General features: G+C 42.6%; 1 protein-coding gene and 1 long non-coding RNA gene across 4 annotated transcripts in view; both read left to right on the top strand.

Annotated features, from left to right (window-relative positions):
* The window catches only part of WDPCP (WD repeat containing planar cell polarity effector), a 249,369-nt gene that overhangs the window by 122,673 nt on the left and 101,828 nt on the right, over nt 1-24,868 (top strand). For all 3 annotated transcript variants that reach the window (XM_075203892.1, XM_075203891.1, XM_075203890.1), the window contains one exon: nt 10,029-10,152. In XM_075203892.1, the coding sequence (XP_075059993.1) occupies nt 10,029-10,152 (124 nt within the window). The remainder of the gene's footprint in view (nt 1-10,028; nt 10,153-24,868) is intronic.
* Nucleotides 751-6,968, top strand: LOC142144737 (uncharacterized). The gene is made up of 2 exons (XR_012689781.1): nt 751-1,007; nt 4,908-6,968. It is a non-coding gene; the product is annotated as an uncharacterized LOC142144737 (long non-coding RNA).

The raw sequence follows: 24,868 nt of genomic DNA, 5'->3' as shown, positions 1-24,868 counted from the left end.
GTCCAAAACTAACCCCCCTACCCTATCCTCTTTTTCAGTTCAAGGCACCCTTAGGTCCTCCATAATTTTTTCAAGGCACCATTAAGCCAAAATAATTACCAAGTAGTCCCCCGCCTTGCTTAATACTGGCCACGAGGCACCCCTGTGAGATTGCCGAGGCACCCCAGGGAGCCACGGCACATGCCTTGGGAACCACTGAGCTATATATAAATATATATATATATATATATATATATATATATATATATAAATAAATAAATTTCTACATCTATACAAATACACAATACCAGATGTTTGCTTGGATACTTGTGAGAAACAACAATATGGAGTGACTGCTCTCCACACCTGTGAGAGATATACATTTTATGAACTTCTTAAAGTAATGCATTTTGTATAATTACTATTCCCTAATGAACTTTGCCTCACATTCTTATCTTTTCTTCAATATGTCTCTTCTCAAGAATGTGCACATCCAGCAGTTTCAGTACAGGGAGCCCACGACCCCCATTTGAGGCCTACGTGACTGAGATAAGACACCTGCTGTACATCCTGTCTACAAACTGCTGACCTGAACAGGATGCCTTCAGAAACCTTGGATTCCTTATCTTCTTTTGTCTGTGAAACTATGCATAAATAAAGCTACTCTGACTTAGGGCTGGTCAGAATCAGAATCATTTTCAGCCTAAACATCTGAAGTTGTCTGTTTCTCTATCGATCGATACCCACAAGGTATAGCAGCTGGAGTTCAGGAGAAAGGACCCGTTTAGGTCATCTCTGACAGTTTCAGTGGGGGCTCGTCCGGGATCTCCAATACATCAGACCTCCCGACAACGGGGTTCTCCCTTTCCAGACAGACAGACGTTAATCCAGCGCTGGTGAGCAAAAAGCTTTATTTTTGCTCTTAGAGCTGTCTCTGTGGAGGGGGAATTATCCCAGCTCGAGGGTACTGCAGTCTGATTGACGGAGATCCCTGAACTCTGGCAACAGATACTATTAAGAGTATCAAGGTACTTGTGTGTAATCTGTCTTGTATTGTTACATGTATTGATATATTGTCTTCTCTATGCCATACACCTGATACATCTGTACACATGAATAACACCACAGAACTCAGTCAGATCACACAGTTGACCCTGCAAATAATCTTGATTGTATACGTGATTGTGTTTTTTGATGGATTTTAATGAAAGTAGTTAGGAACATTCAGAAAGGCAGACCAGCTGCAAACTTGTTGTAAAGCAAGACAGGAACAAATAAAAGTTTTCTCATTCAAAATATATTGGACCATAAGGTAATCCCATTATGGGAAATAAAGGGTCCAAGACAGGAAAGAAATCCGAAAAGTACGGGGATCTAGACCCCATAAAGTATATGCGAAAGCATAAAGGCAAGGATTTCACAAAAGGGATGAGAAAACTGTTCAAAGCTGCAGGGGTGTCTGAAAACCGGTATATTAAAGGTTCCATTTTTTAAACAACTAATTAAAGACAATGAGAAAACACTGAAAGAAAAAGGTTATTTTGACAGATGTGTTGCATGGTGTAAAATGTCAGAAGAATTAGAGAATGACAATGATTGCTGTGATATGTTACAGTTAACAAATTTAAGTGACAATGATTAAATAGAAAATGTATCACAAGCTAAATGATATAATGACTAAAACAATGAATCAAGTAGGTTGTGTACTAAAAATGTATGTTTAAATGCTGCGCAGCTGAAGAGTGAGATGTGCCCCTCCCTTATTCTGTGTAAAAGATTTCAGTGTGTTGAGATAAGAAGCACTCTGTGTTTTTTTTGTTATCTGACAATGTAACATTGATAAAATGGTTCTTCCAAGTATGTTTCTATTTTTCAATAGGAAAAATATGTCCTGAGTGCTGATTGATATTAGCATGTTGAAGCTAATGTGTATTTAATCTAATGCTGGGACTTGTAGTTCCACAGCAGTAGGCTGGAAGATAGCAGTTAATTTTTCTTTCTCTGTATGTGAGTTTTATCTCCTTCTTACTGTGTGTGAGAGAGATCCGTGTTTGTCTGTCTTGACCGTTTTACAAGAGACATGTTTCAAGGTTGAAAAAGCTGTACAGTTGTAAATGTAATGTTTTTGAAGAGATGCAAAAGAAGTTTTAAAGTTTTTGGTCCGTCACAAGACTGTAAATAATGCACATTATCACTATTACTGGTTTCAGAACAAAGTTGGCTGGGGTCCAACAAGCCGTTTCTATATATGAACAAAGTAATTTTTTTTTTTTTTTTGAGAAAAATAGCTTTCTCTTTAATGAAGTTGAGAATTGTGGGAGTGAGCTTTACATGGAGATATATTACAAGCTGTTTTTATCTGTGTAAAATGGCGCTGATAAATGTTCTCAGAAATCAGGAGGGTTTGTTATGCCCATAAAGAATTGTTACGAGATAAAATGTCGTCTGTGAGCGAGAATTGTGAATATATATTTGTACTTTAAACATGGAAATCACAGAATCTGGAAATATGTGTGAATATTTGGTTTACAAAGAGATGATGAGAAAGGAGTGGCTTTGAACACTCGACCAGGTCTCGTCACTTTGACATTCCCTGTTTGTGATATTGGGGACTGCCTCTTTGAGGAAATCAGTTTTTCATTGCATGGAACGCATAGCGTCACAGTTAAGCTACAAAGAGAAACTTTTAAGCAAGTGTCGTATTAGCAGCTGTTCAACGTGAATTAATAACAGTTACTGTAATTCCTAGTGAATAAATGTTAATCTTTATGCAAAAGTTTTTTTCTTCACAGATCTCCAGCAAAAAAAGACCATTTAGGCAATCCAGATTGCATTGATCCAACTTCCAATGAATAGAAGTTGCAATATGTTTTGGTCAACAGCTGAACAAAAAGCAGCTTTTGAGCTGATCAAAGATTTAATCACAAGCGCCCCAGCCCTTGGGCTCCCTAACTATGAACTACCGTTTAACTTGTTCTGCCATGAACAAGAAGGGCACGCTCATGGCGTACTAACACAAGAACATGGGAGTAGACAAAGACCATTGGGGTACTACTCACAAAAATTAGACCCCGTCATAGTGGGAGCCCCAACATGTATAAAAGCAGTAGCAGCAGCCGCTTTATTGCTACAAAAAGTTGCAGACATAGTGCTGGATCACCCTCTCACCATTCAGGTACCACACTCAGTCATGGAAATACTGAATCAAGCCAGAACAAAACACATCTCAGCGGCTAGATTAACTAAATATGAAGTAGCACTACTGACACCCTCAAACGTTACACTAAAAAGATGCACAGTTTTAAATCCAGCAACATTGTTCCCAAGTTGCATGGATATAAAAGAGGGGAGTAACAGTATAGACGCTGAAGACACAGACAATACAGAGAGTGTTGAGACTGTGACAAAACAGGAAACACAACTAAAAACTTTTTTCTGTGATCATAACTGCCTAGCCTTAATGGATCTGGAAACTAAACCTCCCGGGGATGTTAAAGAGACATCTCTTAGCAACCCTGATTTACTCCTGTTTGTAGATGGGTCTAGGTACTATGAGGAGGGCTCTCCCAAAACAGGTTATGCAGTTACAACAGAAACAGATATTGTACTCCAGCAACCCCTCCCACCAAGTCAATCTGCACAGCAAGCTGAATTAGAAGCACTTATAAGTGCATGTCAGTATGCAGAAGGGAGAACAGCTAACATTTACACTGACTCCAGATATGCCTTTGGGGTTGCACATGACTATCAAAGTATTTGGAAGAACAGACACTTTATGGCCTCTAATGGTAAACCCATTAAAAATGCAGAAATCATTTTGAGGTTGTTTGCTGCATTAGAACTGCCCAAGGAAGTGGCAGTCATAAAGGTAAAAGCACACACCAGAGAGCAGACTATGGAAGTAAGAGGAAACAGACTAGCAGACCAGGCTGCAAGAGCTGCAGCAGACTTACCGCTAGTACAACACTATTTAGTGTCCACAACACCCCCCACCCTCCCTATAGATCTGGAAATGCTGAAAATCCTCCAAAAGCAAGCAGCAGTATCTGAAAGAGAGGAGTGGAAAAAGAGGGGGGCGGAACACATAGAGGGCATATGGGCCACAACAGACAGACACTGTCTCCCTAGAGTCCTTTTTCCTACACTGGCTGCTATAGTGCATGGGCCTTCCCATGTCTCAAAAAAAAAAACGCAATAATTAACACTGTATTCAGACACTGGATCGCGCCAGGCTTCAGCACAGCTGCCAGTAATCTGGTAAAGGCCTGCGCCATCTGTAACACACACAACCCTGGTCATACAGTAACAGTACCTCCCAGGGTGACACCTAAACCCCTCTACCCCTTTCAGCGCATACAGATAGATTACATTCAGCTACCCAAATGTGGAATATATGAATATGTCCTAGTAGCTACTGATCTATTCTCCAGTCTCTTCGGAAGCGTGGGGGATATCCAAAGCCACAGCAAAAAACACAGCCAAGAAGCTGCTATCTGAGGTAGTATGTAGATACGGGGTTCCAGAGGTGATTGAATCAGACAGAGGTACTACTTTTACAGGAGAAGTGATGACATCTATCATGTCAGACTTGGGAATTGTTCAAGCATTCCATACCCCCTACCACCCACAGAGTAGTGGCAAGGTAGAAAGGCTAAATGGCACTCTCAAGCTCAAAATACAGAAAGCCATGAAAAGCACAGGGATGCCCTGGCTGCAATGCCTTCCCCTCACCCTATACTCAGTCAGGACAACACCTAATAAGAAACACAAGCTGAGCCCCTATGAAATACTGTTTGGGGGGCCGCCAAAGACAGGGTGTTATTTTCCACAATCTCTAGTGAAACACCAAGGTGAACTGACTAGTTATGTGAAAGAACTACAGAAGTCCCTCACTAACATACATTCTCGAGTTTTCTCTTCAATCCCAGATCCAGAGGATTGCACTGGAACACATGCCCTGGTGCCAGGAGATTACGTCTTCGTAAAAAGACACGTGAGGAGGTCTCTGGAACCACGGTTTGAGGGGCCATATCAAGTTCTGTTGACTACACCCACTTCTGTGAGACTTGAAGGAAAGGATCCTTGGATCCACGCCAGCCACTGCAAAAAGGCTACGGTGACCCAGGAAAAACCATGAAGGGGAGTAAGGTCCTTTAAAATATTGTTTCAATAAGGGAATAGAATCCAATAGGGCTATAAATGAGTCAATATGGACCCCATATGGCCAAATACGCATTAGTTACCAGAATAAGAGTTTCCCTTTAGGGTCTGTCCCTAAATCACGCTGTCAAGTTATAGTGAATTTCACCCAACCTTATTTATCACACTGTAATTCTGAATGCAACCAAACAGTGAAGATGGAATCCGGAAAAGGTACTATTTTTTTAAAGAGTCAGGAGTGTATAAAATGTCAATATGACAGATATAATCTCACCTGGAACGGCACACTGCCTGCCTTTGACAATGACAGAGCAGAAAATGACACTTCATGTCACTTAGGACAACAGGTATCTACATATTGCCTGTTTTATGATATCCCCTACCTTTTACCAGATGATGTTTATTATGTATGTGGACGCAATGCCTACAGGTGGCTCCCCCAAATTCAATAGGGGTATGCTACTTGGCCAGATTGGTTCCTGAATTCTATGTCATGACCCATGATGACCTCAGAGGAGTATTCAGGAATAAAAAGGACCATAGGCTTGAAAAAAGGGAAATTAAGACAATAGATACTGAACATATCCCTCTCATAGCAAAGTCCAAAGGGCACAATGTGGGTATTGGATTTGGTAACATCATTTCAATAGGGACATGGGGGTACATGGCAAACTATAATATGATATTAAAGGTTGCAGGACTTTTAGATAACATAACGGAAATTTATGACAAATCCTTTAGGTATGTTGGAAAAGAACTGCAGGCGATGAAAACCCAGTTAATACAACATCAACTTGTATTAGACTACATCACTGCTCAGTCAGGAGGGTACTGTTTGACCCTAGAAACAGAATACGGAACACATTGTTGTAACTTTGTAACAAATGGCACTGATAATCCAGAAGAAGTAATAGACAGGTACATGACAGAAGCCAAGGAAATGAAGGAGAAATTCAGGAAAGAGAATTTTGACCCCGATACGGTTAATGATGGCTGGTGGACATCAGCCTTCTCATGGTTAAATCCTAGTAATTGGGGCAAAGGTATTTTCGCATGGATTTCAGGCATTTTAATATGGATAGCTAAGATATTCGCTTTATTGTTGTTGCTATATGTCATTTTTAAACTAAGCTTATGTTTTTTCCAATACTGTTTGAAAAGGTGCAAAAATGATCTCATTCTGAATAAAAAGTCTCTTAAAAGACATGTAAAGCCCAAACCGGTATCAGATGTTTATCTTGCCCTCTCTGAGCTTTAAGGCTCTTTTGTACTCTCCCCCCCTCAGTCTTTCCCATTTTCTTTTTTTATTATTTTTAAGAATTAGGTGTACATGAACCATAGACCTGATTGAATGTATCTTTACCATCCTCTAAGGGCCTATCAGAGGTTCCATTGAATTGAATGAAGTAGGTCGGGTGCAGGAGTGCTTCATGCACACCAAAAGGATAGGCAGGGCAATTATAAAAATGATAAAAAGAGGGGTTTATGTGAGAGATATACATTTTATGAACTTCTTAAAGTAATGCATTTTGTATAATTACTATTCCCTAATGAACTTTGCCTCACATTCTTATCTTTTCTTCAATATGTCTCTTCTCAAGAATGTGCACATCCAGCAGTTTCAGTACAGGGAGCCCACGACCCCCATTTGAGGCCTACGTGACTGAGATAAGACACCTGCTGTACATCCTGTCTACAAACTGCTGACCTGAACAGGATGCCTTCAGAAACCTTGGATTCCTTATCTTCTTTTGTCTGTGAAACTATGCATAAATAAAGCTACTCTGACTTAGGGCTGGTCAGAATCAGAATCATTTTCAGCCTAAACATCTGAAGTTGTCTGTTTCTCTATCGATCGATACCCACAAGGTATAGCAGCTGGAGTTCAGGAGAAAGGACCCGTTTAGGTCATCTCTGACAACACCTCAATTATTCTGTCAGCAATACAACAAAACAACCTGTCCTTGGTGACATGTTAGTATTAGATTAGTTCTTAAAGAATCACTTGTTAACATATACTCATATATATCTGATAGTGTTTTATCCATTTTCCCCTACTGGAATAACTGCCATTCTCTAAAACAAGTATGTCATCAATATGTAGGTGAGCACTGCAGTGCACACACACTGAATAATATTCAGGTGCCCGTATTTTCATGATATATCCTCTACTTCCACTTCCATAAAGTAGGACAAATAATTATGAAAAAGAGAAATAGGCATCAGGCACAAAAAGGGAGATGGAAAAAGGATAACAAGCGGGTAACAAGTGTCTGTGCTAAATGGTATCACAAGATGTAAATAAATAGTAATAGCAGCATGAATATGAGGTATGCATGTAAACAGGACAAATAATTGGAAGATGAGAGAAATAGAAATACTTACACAGCCTCTCTTAACAGTAGAGCCTCCTTCTTACAACAGCAGCAGCAGGAAGTTGATGAACTAGGAAGCAGAGTCACGATCACATGATCACGAGTCATTCCCATGCAGTTCACCTCGATCTCATCTCACAGCTGCTGCCCGTCACTGAGAGGCTCACAGCAGCAGCTGGGAGGCTGGGGGAGCAGACAGCAGCGGTGGACAGCTATTATAGTAGATAGTCTGAGCTCTCTGTTTTTATGAAAATCGATCAGGACCATCTTTACTTTGCTCCGCCCCCCCAAGGAAGTGGGTGGGGCTATCAGGTGTCAGGGCCTACCGGTGGATAGTCCTGCTGACCTGCAGGCCAGTCCGAGGCTGCACTTGTATCAGCAACAGGGTGATAGTCCTGCTAGTCTTGATCTTTTTAGCCTGGGAAATGTAAGCCTATTTGTTCCTTTCGTATTTGTATAATGTAAATAGTAACATAAAAACAGTATATGAAATTAATATATATATGAAAGCCTGCACATAACTGAGCTGAATAATATGCATAAAATAACTAGATTAGCTAAATATATCCGCCGGGCTCTCGTTCACATCACTACAACTTGTTACCATGTTATGAGTGAGCTGGTTATCTAAAAAAGCAAGGAGTGAGTGACTGACAGATTTGCAGACCTGCTATACAAACATGCACTCGGTGGATTTATAACCGGGCCAAGGCCTGTGATGTTATAGTAAGTCAAATGGCTAGTATCCGCTTTTTTACTTGATTCAGATTATATCGCAGTATTTGTCCTAAAGATGTGGGAGCAGTTTCAGCTATGTCCAATGGATTGGTGATGTAGAACTTTTATTTTGTAACAGCTAGAATGGAATGTCATGTCAACACTGATCAATATATTTTACCTTCATGGTTCATAGCTAAAACAAAATGTAAGTTCTTTTTCTTGTAAACTCTTACTTAGTTTCTGTGATGGTGATATTAAGTTGTTATTGAGGCTCAACTCATAGGTTAAATGAGTTGTAAAGATCCCTTGTAGTAGTAAATGATGATGATTGCTGGTTTTGAGACTGCTCTTAAGACGTTTGAGAAATCGGGGAGAGTGCTCAGTACTGTAGAGGGTGGCATCTTATTGGTTGTCAGTTGCTCCATAAAGTTCCCTCTATTTAAACTATATAGAAAATGATGCAAAGTATCTGTTATTTTAATCTCAAAACCTGTCTCAAACCGGTGCTGTTAAAAACATTGATTAGCATTTATCACTTGGTGGTCTGTAGAGCCCTAGAACCTTTCCTGCAGTTGCTGATAGAAAAGTTTGCATCTGGAACGCACATGTACAAGTTTGGTCACAAAAATCGCGGTATTACATGTGTATTTTAAGCTGCATGTATCTCAAGACACGCCAGACATAGACATGTGTATAGTTACACCCAACTATAGCATAGAGATGAGAGTGTAAGTTATAAATGCCAAAGTCACATTTTCCTATTTGTACACAAAGGGGTATATTTACTAAACTGCAGGTTTGAAAAAGTGCAGATGTTGCCTATAGCAACAAATCAAATGTGAGCTGTCATTTTGTAGAATGCACTAAATAAATGAAAGCTAGAATCTGATTGGTTGCTATAGGCAGCATCTCCACTTTTTCAAACCCGCAGATTACTAAATATACCCCAAAATCTCATTAAATGCAAATACCCTCACATTCGTTGTTATAGTACTTTGTAAATGCAGTGAGTATCTTCTTTACTGTTGTAGTCCAAATGAAATTAGATGGCCACAACTTAACATAATGCAGTCACAATACTAATCAATTAAGTAATTATCGGCTGGAGGAGTAAATACGGAAACAGCCAGTCAGAAGTGGCTAAATAGTGCCGCTGGTGCCACATATATCTTTACACTATGCCTTCTAAGGAGTATATCTGGAGATGCGTCAAAATCTCATTAAGTGGCTTCTTCACTGGGCGAGCAGCCAGTCCTCCTCTCCAAGCTTAAAGGACTGCATGCCTAAGATGTGCTTAAATCTAAATATGGACATATTTGGTCACAGTACGGAAATGTGAATTTTTATACCTCACAAATGTACTTCTGTCCAACTCTAAATGAGGGTACAACTTTTACAGACTTACAGCGCTACTTGGTAATCATTAGTAGATATAATGTGGCATTTGTAACCGTAAGAGGATACCTGTTAAATATCTTTACAGAACAGTGGCTAATTGTCAGGAAAGAGAGATGTACAGACAGGAGAGCGAGCATATAGAAATATATTACCCTAGTCATTGACATTGTGCATGATGATATCATCTATATTAATACATTTCATTAATATACATTGATAATGTAAAATGAAGTAAACTCTGATGGCCTGTTCAAGATAAGAGAGATTTGTGGGGCTCTGTGTTATTACTGATTGGTGCTGGCGGTTTTCATTTTGTTTGTTGTGTACAGTAGTTTCATATGTGTTGTATGCCTGATGAACAGGAACAGTATCAACTTCCATGTTTTCAAATTACAGCTCAATTGGAGGCCTGTCTTGGAACCTTCTATTCTCCAACCCGACCACTCCTGGACATTATAATACTGGAATACAGAGATCCCATAAGTAGATATGCCCGGAGATTTTTCCACCATCTTCTGAGGTAAATAATCTTCTATGTTTGAACTACTTTATCCTATGTAAACTAAAGCTATACTCCCGTGGTTCCACTATAAAAGTTTTCATGCACCAGTAACTTTAGGTATCTTTTTGTCTTAAAAAGCCCCTGTCGCTTACACTTGGTGGAAGCAGCCATTTTATGGACATCACCAATCCCCATATTAATGCAGTCTATCCCTTTATTAGGAACAGGCGCCACATGTTGTGCCTCAGTAATGTCTGGTCCTGCGTGAATGGATAGGTGGACAGGCCACAGTCTCATGAATGGTTCAGTGCACAAAATGTCTTCCTCCACTGCGTACAAGCAGCCAGTACACTAGTGTGATCCCAAAGAAAACAGAGTACGGTTCTGTATTTATTTTTAGGCTCTAAAGAACATATGTGTGAACAGATGAAGGAGCAAAGTGTGAACAGCCCGTAATCCTTAAATGATTTTATTTCGTAAACTATCCAGTACTATAACTATACAATGTTTCTATATGTTGAGTGTAACATATACTAGTAAGGGTGAAAGTAATTAAATACTATATTACTGTTTCCTCCATGTAACCTGCTTCTTAGGCCCCTTGTTTCTGTGTCACTTGTAACGTTTAACTATTGTTGGAGCGATGATGAATGGGGTGAGGTTAGTTGTGGTCCTCTGAGAATCGTAACAATAGCATGGACACACATTAGAACGAAGAATATTATATAGGTTTTGGAATGACTTGATTCGTTCATCAAGAGGAGCTCTACAAAATCAAAATCTAAGCTAAGATGAGTAATAAACTAGTAATTATGTTCCATTGAATTCTGGCTGATATTGCATTTTAGTTTGAAAGATTGTGTCAATACAGAGATTATATATAGTCCTTTGTTGGAATCACTAACTCACATCGGAGGCAGCCATTTTATGTCCTGAGCCAGGACTTCTGAGGATACAAAACACCAACTGGTGACGTCACTGAGGAACCTTATGTTATAACTGTGTGCTTGTAGTCTGAATACCGTTAAACAAATGATATTATGCAGTAGTCTTTTGAAGTGATCCGGAAGGTAACGGTCACCAAACAGCTTTGTTTGGACAGCTCTGCACTAGATCAATCAAAGCTAATTGCCGATTGGCTGCTATGGGCTACTGTTCATTTGTACTTTTGTAGTTTTATTTTAGCTTACCCCTTGTGTCCTGCAGCAGTGGCAATGGTTTTTTGTTTGTTTTTATTGTGACATTTTTATAGATTAAAATATAAAGTATAAAAACAGGAATATCTATTGAGTTGTATGATGTGTACATGACTAATTAATTTTTACAGCTGTACTCTAACCTTTAACACAAGTGAACGGCTTTTTTTCTCCAGCGCTATTAATTTATTCTTACTATGAGATGTACAGCCTGGTAGACTGCCAACTTTTTTGGTCAAGCTTCAGTCAACCCATTTCATAAAAGGAATTATTCTGAGCAGCATGTGTAGTCATGTGATTATTTCTGAAGTGAGCCCTGCCAAGGTAGCATATGGGGGGTTTTCTCCAGGGATCCCCCACTTAATACAAAAATAAAGACACATCACCAATGTACATGATGTACAATTTATCGCCAGCTATACTTTTCTAACTCTTAATTCAGATTACATTGAAGTTACGTATAATTTCAACTTTTATTTTTTATTTTGACTGTTTTAGTAGGCAAAATAAATAATAATGCACTCTAAAGCAGAATAAAGCACTGCAACAAGGGTTTTCTGTAGTAGGAGGGAGTCAGAAGCTGGGGATGCTGTATGTGGTGGAAGCCATGCTTGTCTTTATGCAGAACTATTGAGTTCTACCAGCCAATACATTGCTAATCCCTTTTTTGTACAAATTTCTAATTTCTTGGCAGATATATTCTAATAAAAGAATTGACACAGTAGAATCCTGAAAAGGAAATACATTATTAATGAGTTAAACATTTAGATGAATTCAGAATTAAACTGTGGGGCCAGAAGCTGATTTAATTTGGGTTTAGTGACATATTAGGTAAAAAAATTTTTACAAAAAACATTCACCTTTTAAGCTTGGGAACCACAATTCTGGTCCACTTATTTTTGAACCTCACAATGATTAACAGCCTTTCATTAAAATTGACACAATGTAATCTTAGGTTATAGTCACACAATACATTACATTTAGAATCCATAATACAAAACACCCCCTTTAAAATAAAGCGGCGCACGTTTGTATTTATGGTTCAATAAATAGTGATGTCTAATTTTTGTGCAACGTTTAAAAAATTATTACTATAATGTCAGAATTGGATTATTACCTTCTGTTTCAGTTAGTTGGGTTTTCATTCTGCCAAACTTAATGGGTGGGATTCAAATAATCTGGGTGGGCTTAGAGACACAGTGAATAATGGTAGCCTTATGGTAAATCTGATTTTTAGTTTTTGGAACCAATGGAATTTGGGTGGAATCCACGTGAAAAATACAACAGATTGAATTATATGGCACCATTCACATTTTAGCTTTGACAACATAGCTGGTTGCCCCTTTTCCGTTCATTCAACTGAATGGAGTCTGCTGAGCCAATACACGAAAGACTCAATAAGAAGCATAGATGCTTTGCTTTATACATTTTTCATATGCTTGAAAAAAACAAAATGCATAGATGTGAACAGGCTCATTATTGTGTTGTCTGTGCAATATGAATCGAGCTGTTTGATATAGATATATAGATATATATATATATATATATATATATATATATATATATATATATATTATTGTTTGTGATTTTTGCCTGTGGTCTTAATTTCACCTGACAGTTGTGATTTTTCTTTAACAACAGTTATTATTTAAAGGGAGGAGGTGACGTCTAGCAACAAAAAACTAGCCTGCAGCATATACATTCTGACAAAGTTTTACTTTGGCTGATCGCAGTTGCTTTAAGGGATCACCTTAAAACCAGTTTGATTAATTACCCTGTTAATTGCATTGAACAGTAATGACATTTACTATACGTTTTAGTACTTATGTTCATTGCAGTATTCTTCTGCTAAATGGGAATGATGGTAAACTATGTCATTAATGTCATCATGTAGTAGTACTATATGATATCATATTTCTTAGGCTTAATTTAGAACGCAAAAATAAAAAGTTAGCATAACATTAATTTCATGTTTTATAGTCTTTAGATGTTGCATGTTTGTACTGTTGGGTGTCATGTGATTCAATGCAGTGTTGTTATGGTGTTTTATAGGATCAGTTAACACACAAGCATAGTTGCCAACATTTTATGCTTACAAATGTCTTTTTTGTTTTGTGTTTTAAAATAATGAAATTTAAAAAGATACAACAAATGCAGGCTGGAAAAACCTGGGCACATGGGAGCCTAAACCACGCTCTCGCAATGTTCCTTTCTGAGGCTCTTCCATAGACCGCTTCTGCTGCAGTCCCAGCTCTAAATTATTATAGCAGAATAACCTAGACCAGGCCTGTCCAACCTGCGGCCCTCCAGATGTTGTGAAACTACAAGTCCCAGCATGCTCTTCCAGCTATCAACAGGTTGTCTACTGGCAAACCATGCTGGGGCTTGTAGTTTCACAACACCTGGAGGGCCGCAGGTTGGACAGGCCTGACCTAGACTGAGCTGGGGGCTGCAGGTGAAAGCTTGCCAGATGTTGGCAGCCGTCTGTTGCCCATCAATGTGCTAAGGTGAGCAGTCCTAAAAAAATTTTTTTAAAAGGTTAAGCTAATGAGAAGTCCATCATGAAGGTTCAAGTCACAATCTGCAGAAATTTACCTAGTAAGCTCAATTTTAGCTCTACCATTTCCAGACCCCTCAGCTTACAAGGTATAGTACACGCAGATTTGAAGGTCAAGTTATATGTGGACTAGCTTCCTTATATTATAATCCATCGGCTACTGTTTGTGCTAATGGCGCTGCGTAGCCCCCATTTCAAATTGCAAACGGTACTCAGCAAGGCTACCCACTCTCCCCGTTAATGTTTGCTCTAACGATAGAGCCATTGGCATCTTGAGTTCGCAACAATCTGACGATCACAGGGATACAGACGGGTAAGACCGATTACAAGATCTCCATGTACACAGATGACATTCTACTCACAATTACTAACCTCCTCACCTCCCTCCCCACCTTGCAAAGTGAACTTAGAAAATATGGTGCAGTATCTAACTTTAAAATCAACGTAGACAAGTTTGAAATCATCATCATCATCAATTTACCGTCCCACCTTCTGGACTACCCGAAGCACCAATCAAACTATGGATGGCAACTAGATAAGCTCAAGTACCTGTGAATCTACTTGACAGGTCATTATAGTCGACTATATGCTGCTAATTATCCCCAAATATTGAACTCACTGAAACGAGACCTCGAGAAGTGGAATAGGTTATATATCTCTTGGCTGGGCCGTATAACAGCGGTAAAAATGAACTTAGTGCCACGGATTCTCTACTTGTTCCAGACACTTCATATTCGAGTACTGTCACAGTGTGTGAGAACATGCACTGTTAGGGGTACCTGAGGACGGGTTGAGAAACACTGCTCTATGAAATAACCCAACCTTCCCCCCTGGGTAACAGCACTATTTTTTCCAACACTGGTTCTGTTGTGGGCTAAGGTTCCTGGCTGACCTAGCTCCTATGCGTATTTTCCCCAAATTTGTGGACCTTCAACGGCGATATCAAATTCCTCATAGTCAATTCTATCAATATCTTCAACTAAGGCATCTGTATCATTCAATTCCAGCGCTTAAAACCTAAGTCCATCACTGCTGGATTAATCTTGACATTTTACAGCTTGCCCTTGGCACATCGTCAACCTGTTAAAGATCGCTGTGAACTAAAATAGTTAGGAGGACCTTGTTGTGGAGCTAGAAACGGATGAATGGTCCGAGATCAGGACACAAATCGCTAACAGCTCTATTTGTGTACGGACCAAAGAGAATGCATATAAACTATTATATAGATGGTATTTGGTCCCCACCCGTGTAAAGGTCATATGCCCTGATTCATCGAGTCTATGCTGGCGATCCTGTGCTCACGAGGGCTCATTCTGTCATATCTGGTGGTCATGCCCCAAGATGGTTAGATTCTGGCAAAAGGTTCACAGCCTAATTCACAGAGTCACCTCACTACAAATTTCCCCCAGTCCTTCCTATTCTCTCCTGCACAGACCTGTACCCGACATTGATATATGTACAACAGCAATGGTGAGCCATATACTTAATGCTGCCAGCAAACCGGAAACAACTTGAACCCCCTATGTTGCCTGAAGTGATTAATAGAGTATGGCAGACCTACTGCTGCGAGCATATTACGAGCATAATTAACTATCGACCCAACAAGTTTCTAAGTATCTGGCAACCTTGGCTTGCCACTTGCAGAGTAGACCAATTGTCACTCACCGGACCGTGAGTGCCTCTTCCCGGACATTTAGGAACCGTGGCCGTCCTCCATCCTGAGGGTCTGCGCATGCGCAGCCCTTTTCTACCCTTCAGTGTATGTCCCTTTAACTTAATTGGCAGATCAGGCAACACTCCCTATATTAAGCACCTGTGGTCAACACCACGTTGCCTGATCTTGGAGTCTCATTCCCCATGAGTCTCTGAAGGTGTTTCCTCGTTTATTCAGCGCTGCTGATTCCTGTGGTTTCCAAACCACTTCTACCGCTGTGGTTTCCAAACCACTTCTACTACTGTGGTTCCCATACCACTTCTACCATCAAGTGTATCATCGTGACTGTTAGCTGATTCCTATCCGCTGCCTCCGTGCACTACAGTCTTCTAAACCACTTCAACTCTATCTCATATCATTGTGACTGTTTGCTGATTCCTATCCGCTGCCTCCGTGCACTTCAGCCACTCTCCACATCTACTCACCTGTTCATCATCAAGACTGTGAGCTGATTCCTATCCGCTGCCTCCGTGCACTACAGTCTCCAGCTTGCAACTCGTCTGTGTTTCAACATCGTGACTGTTAGCTGATTCCTATCCGCTGCCTCCGTGCACTACAGATCCCAGCTTGCAACTCGTCTGTGTTTTAACATCGTGACTGTGAGCTGATTCCTATCCGCTACCTCTGTGCGCTGCAGTCTTCATCTCATCTCTCCCGTGTTTCCTCGAGACTGCTGCTATCATTGCCATTTGCTACTCCCGTGATCAACAGCTCCTGGTCTACTCTGCTCACCCGTGTTCCATCGCTATTTGCACCTGCTGGTTGCTACTGGTTACCTCCGTGTGTCCGCAGAGTCCTGCTCCTGCTGCCAGCGCTAATCATCCATCTGTTGCTGATCCGCTCTCCACACCTTCCTGTGTCCCGCTGGTCTCTACCCGCCTGTCAGCATTGGATTCGTGTCTCATCTGCTATCCTGCTGCTAGATCATCACCATTCTCCTGGGTCCGCCAAGAGTCCAGTTCCGTGTTCTACCGATTCCTGTGGATTCGTGTCCCTGTTGGTTTACTTACCTGTGCGCTGCACCTACTAGACCTCTGCTTCATCCATCCAGGGACTTCTCATCCTGCCGGCCTCCTGCCGCTCAGGTATCGCTGCACTCCTGCCTGACTGTCTGCTTCTGAACCACGGTATGCATACTTCTCATTGACTGTGCTGGTGTATTGCATATCTTGCTGGACTGTGTTGGTTCTCCTCTGGAGTCTGCTATCCGCTGAGTCTGTTGCCATCATTGACTGTACTATCTTGTTCCGGATTACTTCAAGAGACTTTCCATATTTGCAGTGCTGTTCAGTTATTCATATATCTATATTGTGCATATTACTGTGGATCGTGTTAAGGTGCCGTGTTTACCCTGTGTTGCAGTCTCTCCCCGTGCACCTCCTCACATATATATTCAGTGGTACAACTTGCTGTAGCAGACCACTGATCCCTGTTTCCAGTTTCACCTGTTCCAGTATCTTCTCACATAGCAGTGGTACAACTTGCTATCGCAGACCACTGACTCCCCGGATACCTCCACTTGGATTCCATTCCTTCACTCAGACAGCGGTACAACTTGCTATCCGCAGACCGCTGACTCTCATCACCTCCTCGTTTCTGTTGGACATTCCTCCTCACTATAGCAGTGGTACAACTTGCTATCGCAGACCACTGACTACCTTCACGTGTCCTTGTCCATACAGTTCCTCGTGTACTACCACCTCCATATTACCAGTGTTGCTAGTCATAGACTTTCCTGAGCATCTCATCATCTGCTATTTACTGTTCCGTGATCACCCTGCTACCAGAGTACCCTATTACCACCTACGTTGCTCTGGTAAGCCTACCACCTGGTGATCCCTGGGTAAAGACTCCTAGTGCCCGTGACAGTAAGATCAGGCCATGACAGACCCAGATACGGAACCTACCGCTAAAGAGATGCTGCAACATCTGGTCAGCCGTGTGGAGCAACAGGATGCCCGCCAACAGCTGTTACTTCAGTGTTATCAATCATTAACCTCCCAAGGAACATCTGGACAGACTGTGACAGCCACTACTGAGGCTCCTGTGCTTTCCTCCGTTTCCCCAGTGCCATCCCAGGTGTCTACAGCTTCCACGCTTCACCTGCCTACTCCGTCAAAGTACGATGGGGACCCCAAAACTTGTAGGGGTTTCCTTAACCAATATTCAGTCCATTTTGAGCTCCAACCTCAAAATTTTTCTACCCATCGTTCCAGAGTGGCCTATCTTATCTCTTTGTTTTCTGGACAAGCCCTGGCTTGGGCCTCCCCTCTGTGGGAGAGAAACGACCCAATATTGCAAGATAGTGCCAAATTCATTTCTACATTCCGAAGTGTGTTCGATGAACCAGGTCGTGTGACCTCCGCTGCTTCCAGCATCCTCCGTTTGCGACAAGGATCTCATACAGTAGGCCAGTACGTCATTCAATTTAGGATCTTAGCCTCTGAACTTCAGTGGAATACTGAAGCCCTAGTTGCCGCCTTCTGGCAGGGGCTCTCCGATAAAATTAAAGATGCACTGACTACCCAGGAGCTTCCTTCGTCACTTGAAGATCTGATCTCTCTTTGCCATCGTGTTGATATGAGATTTCGTGAAAGAGAGGCTGAGAAAACAACTTCTGCTAAAGCACCTCTTCGTTCAAACCCTCAATTTCGTCCAGTTTCACCCACTGTGATTCCCATGGAGATAGGACGTTCCAAATTATCTTCAGAGGAGAGGAAACGAAGAGTAAAGAATAGACTCTGTATCTATTGTGCTGATTCCACTCATATGCTCAGCTCTTGCCCTAAGAGATCGGGAAATGCCAGGCCCTAACTAGTTCTGGAGAGGTAAAGTTAGGGTCCCTGGAGTCCTCTCCATCTTCTATGAAATCTAAAGTCTGCGCTTTTGATGTTACGATTTCCTTTGCTACCAAAACCTTTGAGTCACAGGCATTGATTGATTCCGGAGCAGCAGGAAATTTTATTTCCAAATCATTAGTGCATCAATGGTCTCTACCAGTAATTACGTTAAGAACACCCATTACTGTGACGGCTATAGATGGATCACGTCTCATCAACGGTCTCATCACCCAGAGTACGTCTCCAGTAACTCTTCAGATTGGTGCCCTGCACCATGAAGAAATATCGTTTTTAATCCTTCCAGTTACGACAAGTCCGATTGTCTTAGGCCTTCCATGGCTTCAGTGTCACTCTCCCCAGATTGACTGGCGCACTCCTCAAGTTACGTCTTGGGGGTCTGAATGTTATCATCGGTGCCTTTCCCAAGTTATTCCTCTCAAAGTACAGCAATCTTCCATCTCATCTTCCTCACCGGGACTCCCTCCTCAGTATGCTTCATTTTCTGATGTGTTTGATAAAGCTCAGTCTGAACGTCTTCCTCCTCATCGTTCTTGGGATTGTCCGATCGACCTTCTACCTGGCAAGACTCCCCCCAGGGGCCGGGTCTATCCACTCTCGTTACCTGAGACTCAAGCCACATCTGAGTACATACAGGAGAACCTCCAGCGTGGGTTTATTCGACCTTCCACCTCTCCCGCTGGAGCTGGGTTCTTCTTCGTCAAAAAGAAGGATGGATCATTACGCCCTTGCATAGATTTTCGTGGACTCAATGCCATTACTATCAAGAATCGGTATCCCATTCCGCTGATCACTGAGTTATTCGATCGCATCAAGGGAGCCCGTATCTTCACTAAGTTGGATCTTCGTGGTGCCTACAATTTAATTAGAATTCGTTCCGGTGACGAATGGAAGACAGCGTTCAACACCAGAGACGGGCATTACGAATATCTGGTAATGCCTTTCGGGCTGTGTAATGCCCCCGCTGTTTTCCAAGGCTTCATCAATGAGATCTTTCGGGACTTATTATATGTATGTGTCGTCGTCTACCTGGACGACATATTGATCTTCTCACAGGACCTGCCTTCTCATCACCAACATGTGGCAGAAGTCCTCTCCAGGCTACGGAAAAACTCATTGTTCTGTAAATTAGAAAAATGTTCATTCAAATTGCCCCAGATTCCATTCTTGGGGTATATAGTTTCCGGAGTTGGCCTGAAGATGGATCCAGACAAGGTGAATGCCAACTACTCTTCGTGCTATCCAGCGTTTTTTAGGTTTTGCCAATTACTATAGACGCTTCATTCAAGACTTCTCTTCCATTGCATCCCCTATTGTGGCCCTGACTCGGAAAGGGGCTAATCCTAAGCAATGGTCATCTGAGGCTTTCCAAGCCTTTCAAATTCTCAAAGAGTCCTTCTCCTCGGCTCCAATTCTTCGACAGCCTGAAGTGACACTTCCCTTCTTCCTAGAAGTAGATGCCTCTAATGTAAGCTTGGGAGCCATTCTCTCCCAACGCTCGGAACAGCAAAAATTCCATCCTTGTGCCTTCTATTCTCGGGGTCTTCTGCCCGCAGAGAAGAATTATACTATCGGGGACAAGGAGTTACTGGCTATCAAAGCTGCATTGGAGGAATGGAGATACTTATTGGAAGGAGCTCGCCATCCGGTGACGATCTTCACGGATCATAAGAACTTGTCATATCTCCAGTCTGCCCAATGCTTGAACCCTCGTCAAGCAAGATGGTCTCTTTTCTTTTCCCGTTTTGAATTAATTATAACCTTCAAACCAGCTGCCAAGAACAAAAAAGCTGACGCTCTATCTAGAGCTTTTGTGACGTCCTCTGATGTAGAAGAGGTTTCCAGCCATACTATTCTAGACCCCAAATGTATCTCACTGGCTGCTTCTTCCACCAAAATGCTACCATTTGGGAAGACCCTCGTGCCTCCTACTCTAAGGAGGAAAATCCTTTCGTGGTTCCATGCCTCCCGTTTTTCTGGACACGCCGGTGAACACAAGACCTTTGAGATTCTCTCTCGAAATTACTGGTGGCCTTCAATGAGGAGAGACGTCAAAGAGTTCATTGCTTCCTGTGAGTTATGTTCCCAGTTCAAATCCTCCCGCAGAACTCCAGCAGGGTTGCTGCGACCACTACCCATTCCGTCCAAACCGTGGACCCATATTAGTATGGATTTCGTTACTGATTTACCACCTAGTAAGAATCATAATACTATTTGGGTGGTGGTGGACAGATTTTCGAAGATGGCTCATTTCGTCCCTCTGTCCGGTTTGCCTTCCTCGTCTATTCTGGCTGAACATTTCATTAAAGAGATCTTCCGTATCCATGGATGTCCGTCGGAGATTGTGTCTGATAGAGGAGTACAATTCGTTTCCAGATTCTGGCGAGCCCTTTGTAAAACCTTGGGCATACGATTAGCACTCTCATCTTCTTACCATCCGCAATCTAACGGACAAACTGAACGAGTCAATCAAGATCTTGAGACTTTTATAAGGATGTTCTCTTCAGCCAATCAAGACAACTGGGTAGAATTGCTTCCTTGGGCTGAATTCGCCCATAACAACATGTACCATGAGTCGTCATCCAAAACTCCATTTTTTGTGGTCTACGGTCACCATCCGTCTTTTCCGGAATTTCCTGCCCTCCCGCCCACCCAAGTTCCTGCTGTGGTGACTGTTTGTCAGACCTTCAAAAATATCTGGTCTCAGGTCAAAACCTGTTTAAAGAAGACATCTAACAAATATAAGTCTTTTGCAGATAAGAAGAGGCGGGCTATTCCACCACTAAAAATTGGAGATCGTGTCTGGTTATCTACCAAAAATATTCGTTTGAAGGTCCCATCTATGAAATTCGCCCCTCGTTTTATTGGTCCATATAGGATCATTCAAGTAATCAATCCAGTATGTGTTAAACTTCTTCTTCCTAAGAATCTTTGGATTTCCAATGCCTTCCATGTGTCTTTACTCAAACCTCTTATCATCAACCGTTTCTCAACTCCTCCATCAGCTCCGCAGCCAGTTCAAGTTCATCAGGAGGAGGATTTCGAGATTACTGAGGTATTGGATGCAAAAATTTCGCGAGGAGTCCTCCGTTTCCTCGTTCATTGGAAGGGCTTTGGTCCTGAGGAGCGCTCTTGGATCAAAGCTGAAGATCTTAATGCTCCTGCCCTTTTGAAGAAGTTTTATTTCAAAAATCCGGACAAGCCCGGTTCCAGGCGTTCTGTGCCCACCTTTAAAAGGGGGGGTACTGTCACTCACCGGACCGTGAGTGCCTCTTCCCGGACATTTAGGAACCGTGGCCGTCCTCCATCCTGAGGGTCTGCGCATGCGCAGCCCTTTTCTACCCTTCAGTGTATGTCCCTTTAACTTAATTGGCAGATCAGGCAACACTCCCTATATTAAGCACCTGTGGTCAACACCACGTTGCCTGATCTTGGAGTCTCATTCCCCATGAGTCTCTGAAGGTGTTTCCTCGTTTATTCAGCGCTGCTGATTCCTGTGGTTTCCAAACCACTTCTACCGCTGTGGTTTCCAAACCACTTCTACTACTGTGGTTCCCATACCACTTCTACCATCAAGTGTATCATCGTGACTGTTAGCTGATTCCTATCCGCTGCCTCCGTGCACTACAGTCTTCTAAACCACTTCAACTCTATCTCATATCATTGTGACTGTTTGCTGATTCCTATCCGCTGCCTCCGTGCACTTCAGCCACTCTCCACATCTACTCACCTGTTCATCATCAAGACTGTGAGCTGATTCCTATCCGCTGCCTCCGTGCACTACAGTCTCCAGCTTGCAACTCGTCTGTGTTTCAACATCGTGACTGTTAGCTGATTCCTATCCGCTGCCTCCGTGCACTACAGATCCCAGCTTGCAACTCGTCTGTGTTTTAACATCGTGACTGTGAGCTGATTCCTATCTGCTACCTCTGTGCGCTGCAGTCTTCATCTCATCTCTCCCGTGTTTCCTCGAGACTGCTGCTATCATTGCCATTTGCTACTCCCGTGATCAACAGCTCCTGGTCTACTCTGCTCACCCGTGTTCCATTGCTATTTGCACCTGCTGGTTGCTACTGGTTACCTCCGTGTGTCCGCAGAGTCCTGCTCCTGCTGCCAGCGCTAATCATCCATCTGTTGCTGATCCGCTCTCCACACCTTCCTGTGTCCCGCTGGTCTCTACCCGCCTGTCAGCATTGGATTCGTGTCTCATCTGCTATCCTGCTGCTAGATCATCACCATTCTCCTGGGTCCGCCAAGAGTCCAGTTCCGTGTTCTACCGATTCCTGTGGATTCGTGTCCCTGTTGGTTTACTTACCTGTGCGCTGCACCTACTAGACCTCTGCTTCATCCATCCAGGGACTTCTCATCCTGCCGGCCTCCTGCCGCTCAGGTATCGCTGCACTCCTGCCTGACTGTCTGCTTCTGAACCACGGTATGCATACTTCTCATTGACTGTGCTGGTGTATTGCACATCTTGCTGGACTGTGTTGGTTCTCCTCTGGAGTCTGCTATCCGCTGAGTCTGTTGCCATCATTGACTGTACTATCTTGTTCCGGATTACTTCAAGAGACTTTCCATATTTGCAGTGCTGTTCAGTTATTCATATATCTATATTGTGCATATTACTGTGGATCGTGTTAAGGTGCCGTGTTTACCCTGTGTTGCAGTCTCTCCCCGTGCACCTCCTCACATATATATTCAGTGGTACAACTTGCTGTAGCAGACCACTGATCCCTGTTTCCAGTTTCACCTGTTCCAGTATCCTCTCACATAGCAGTGGTACAACTTGCTATCGCAGACCACTGACTCCCCGGATACCTCCACTTGGATTCCATTCCTTCACTCAGACAGCGGTACAACTTGCTATCCGCAGACCGCTGACTCTCATCACCTCCTCGTTTCTGTTGGACATTCCTCCTCACTATAGCAGTGGTACAACTTGCTATCGCAGACCACTGACTACCTTCACGTGTCCTTGTCCATACAGTTCCTCGTGTACTACCACCTCCATATTACCAGTGTTGCTAGTCATAGACTTTCCTGAGCATCTCATCATCTGCTATTTACTGTTCCGTGATCACCCTGCTACCAGAGTACCCTATTACCACCTACGTTGCTCTGGTAAGCCTACCACCTGGTGATCCCTGGGTAAAGACTCCTAGTGCCCGTGACAGTAAGATCAGGCCATGACAGACCCAGATACGGAACCTACCGCTAAAGAGATGCTGCAACATCTGGTCAGCCGTGTGGAGCAACAGGATGCCCGCCAACAGCTGTTACTTCAGTGTTATCAATCATTAACCTCCCAAGGAACATCTGGACAGACTGTGACAGCCACTACTGAGGCTCCTGTGCTTTCCTCCGTTTCCCCAGTGCCATCCCAGGTGTCTACAGCTTCCACGCTTCACCTGCCTACTCCGTCAAAGTACGATGGGGACCCCAAAACTTGTAGGGGTTTCCTTAACCAATATTCAGTCCATTTTGAGCTCCAACCTCAAAATTTTTCTACCCATCGTTCCAGAGTGGCCTATCTTATCTCTTTGTTTTCTGGACAAGCCCTGGCTTGGGCCTCCCCTCTGTGGGAGAGAAACGACCCAATATTGCAAGATAGTGCCAAATTCATTTCTACATTCCGAAGTGTGTTCGATGAACCAGGTCGTGTGACCTCCGCTGCTTCCAGCATCCTCCGTTTGCGACAAGGATCTCATACAGTAGGCCAGTACGTCATTCAATTTAGGATCTTAGCCTCTGAACTTCAGTGGAATACTGAAGCCCTAGTTGCCGCCTTCTGGCAGGGGCTCTCCGATAAAATTAAAGATGCACTGACTACCCAGGAGCTTCCTTCGTCACTTGAAGATCTGATCTCTCTTTGCCATCGTGTTGATATGAGATTTCGTGAAAGAGAGGCTGAGAAAACAACTTCTGCTAAAGCACCTCTTCGTTCAAACCCTCAATTTCGTCCAGTTTCACCCACTGTGATTCCCATGGAGATAGGACGTTCCAAATTATCTTCAGAGGAGAGGAAACGAAGAGTAAAGAATAGACTCTGTATCTATTGTGCTGATTCCACTCATATGCTCAGCTCTTGCCCTAAGAGATCGGGAAATGCCAGGCCCTAACTAGTTCTGGAGAGGTAAAGTTAGGGTCCCTGGAGTCCTCTCCATCTTCTATGAAATCTAAAGTCTGCGCTTTTGATGTTACGATTTCCTTTGCTACCAAAACCTTTGAGTCACAGGCATTGATTGATTCCGGAGCAGCAGGAAATTTTATTTCCAAATCATTAGTGCATCAATGGTCTCTACCAGTAATTACGTTAAGAACACCCATTACTGTGACGGCTATAGATGGATCACGTCTCATCAACGGTCTCATCACCCAGAGTACGTCTCCAGTAACTCTTCAGATTGGT

Source organism: Mixophyes fleayi, chromosome 3 (genome assembly GCF_038048845.1).
Source record: "Mixophyes fleayi isolate aMixFle1 chromosome 3, aMixFle1.hap1, whole genome shotgun sequence".
Lineage (NCBI taxonomy): Eukaryota > Metazoa > Chordata > Amphibia > Anura > Limnodynastidae > Mixophyes > Mixophyes fleayi.
Note: the sequence above shows the minus strand (reverse complement) of the source record. Positions and strands in the feature narration are given on the sequence as shown.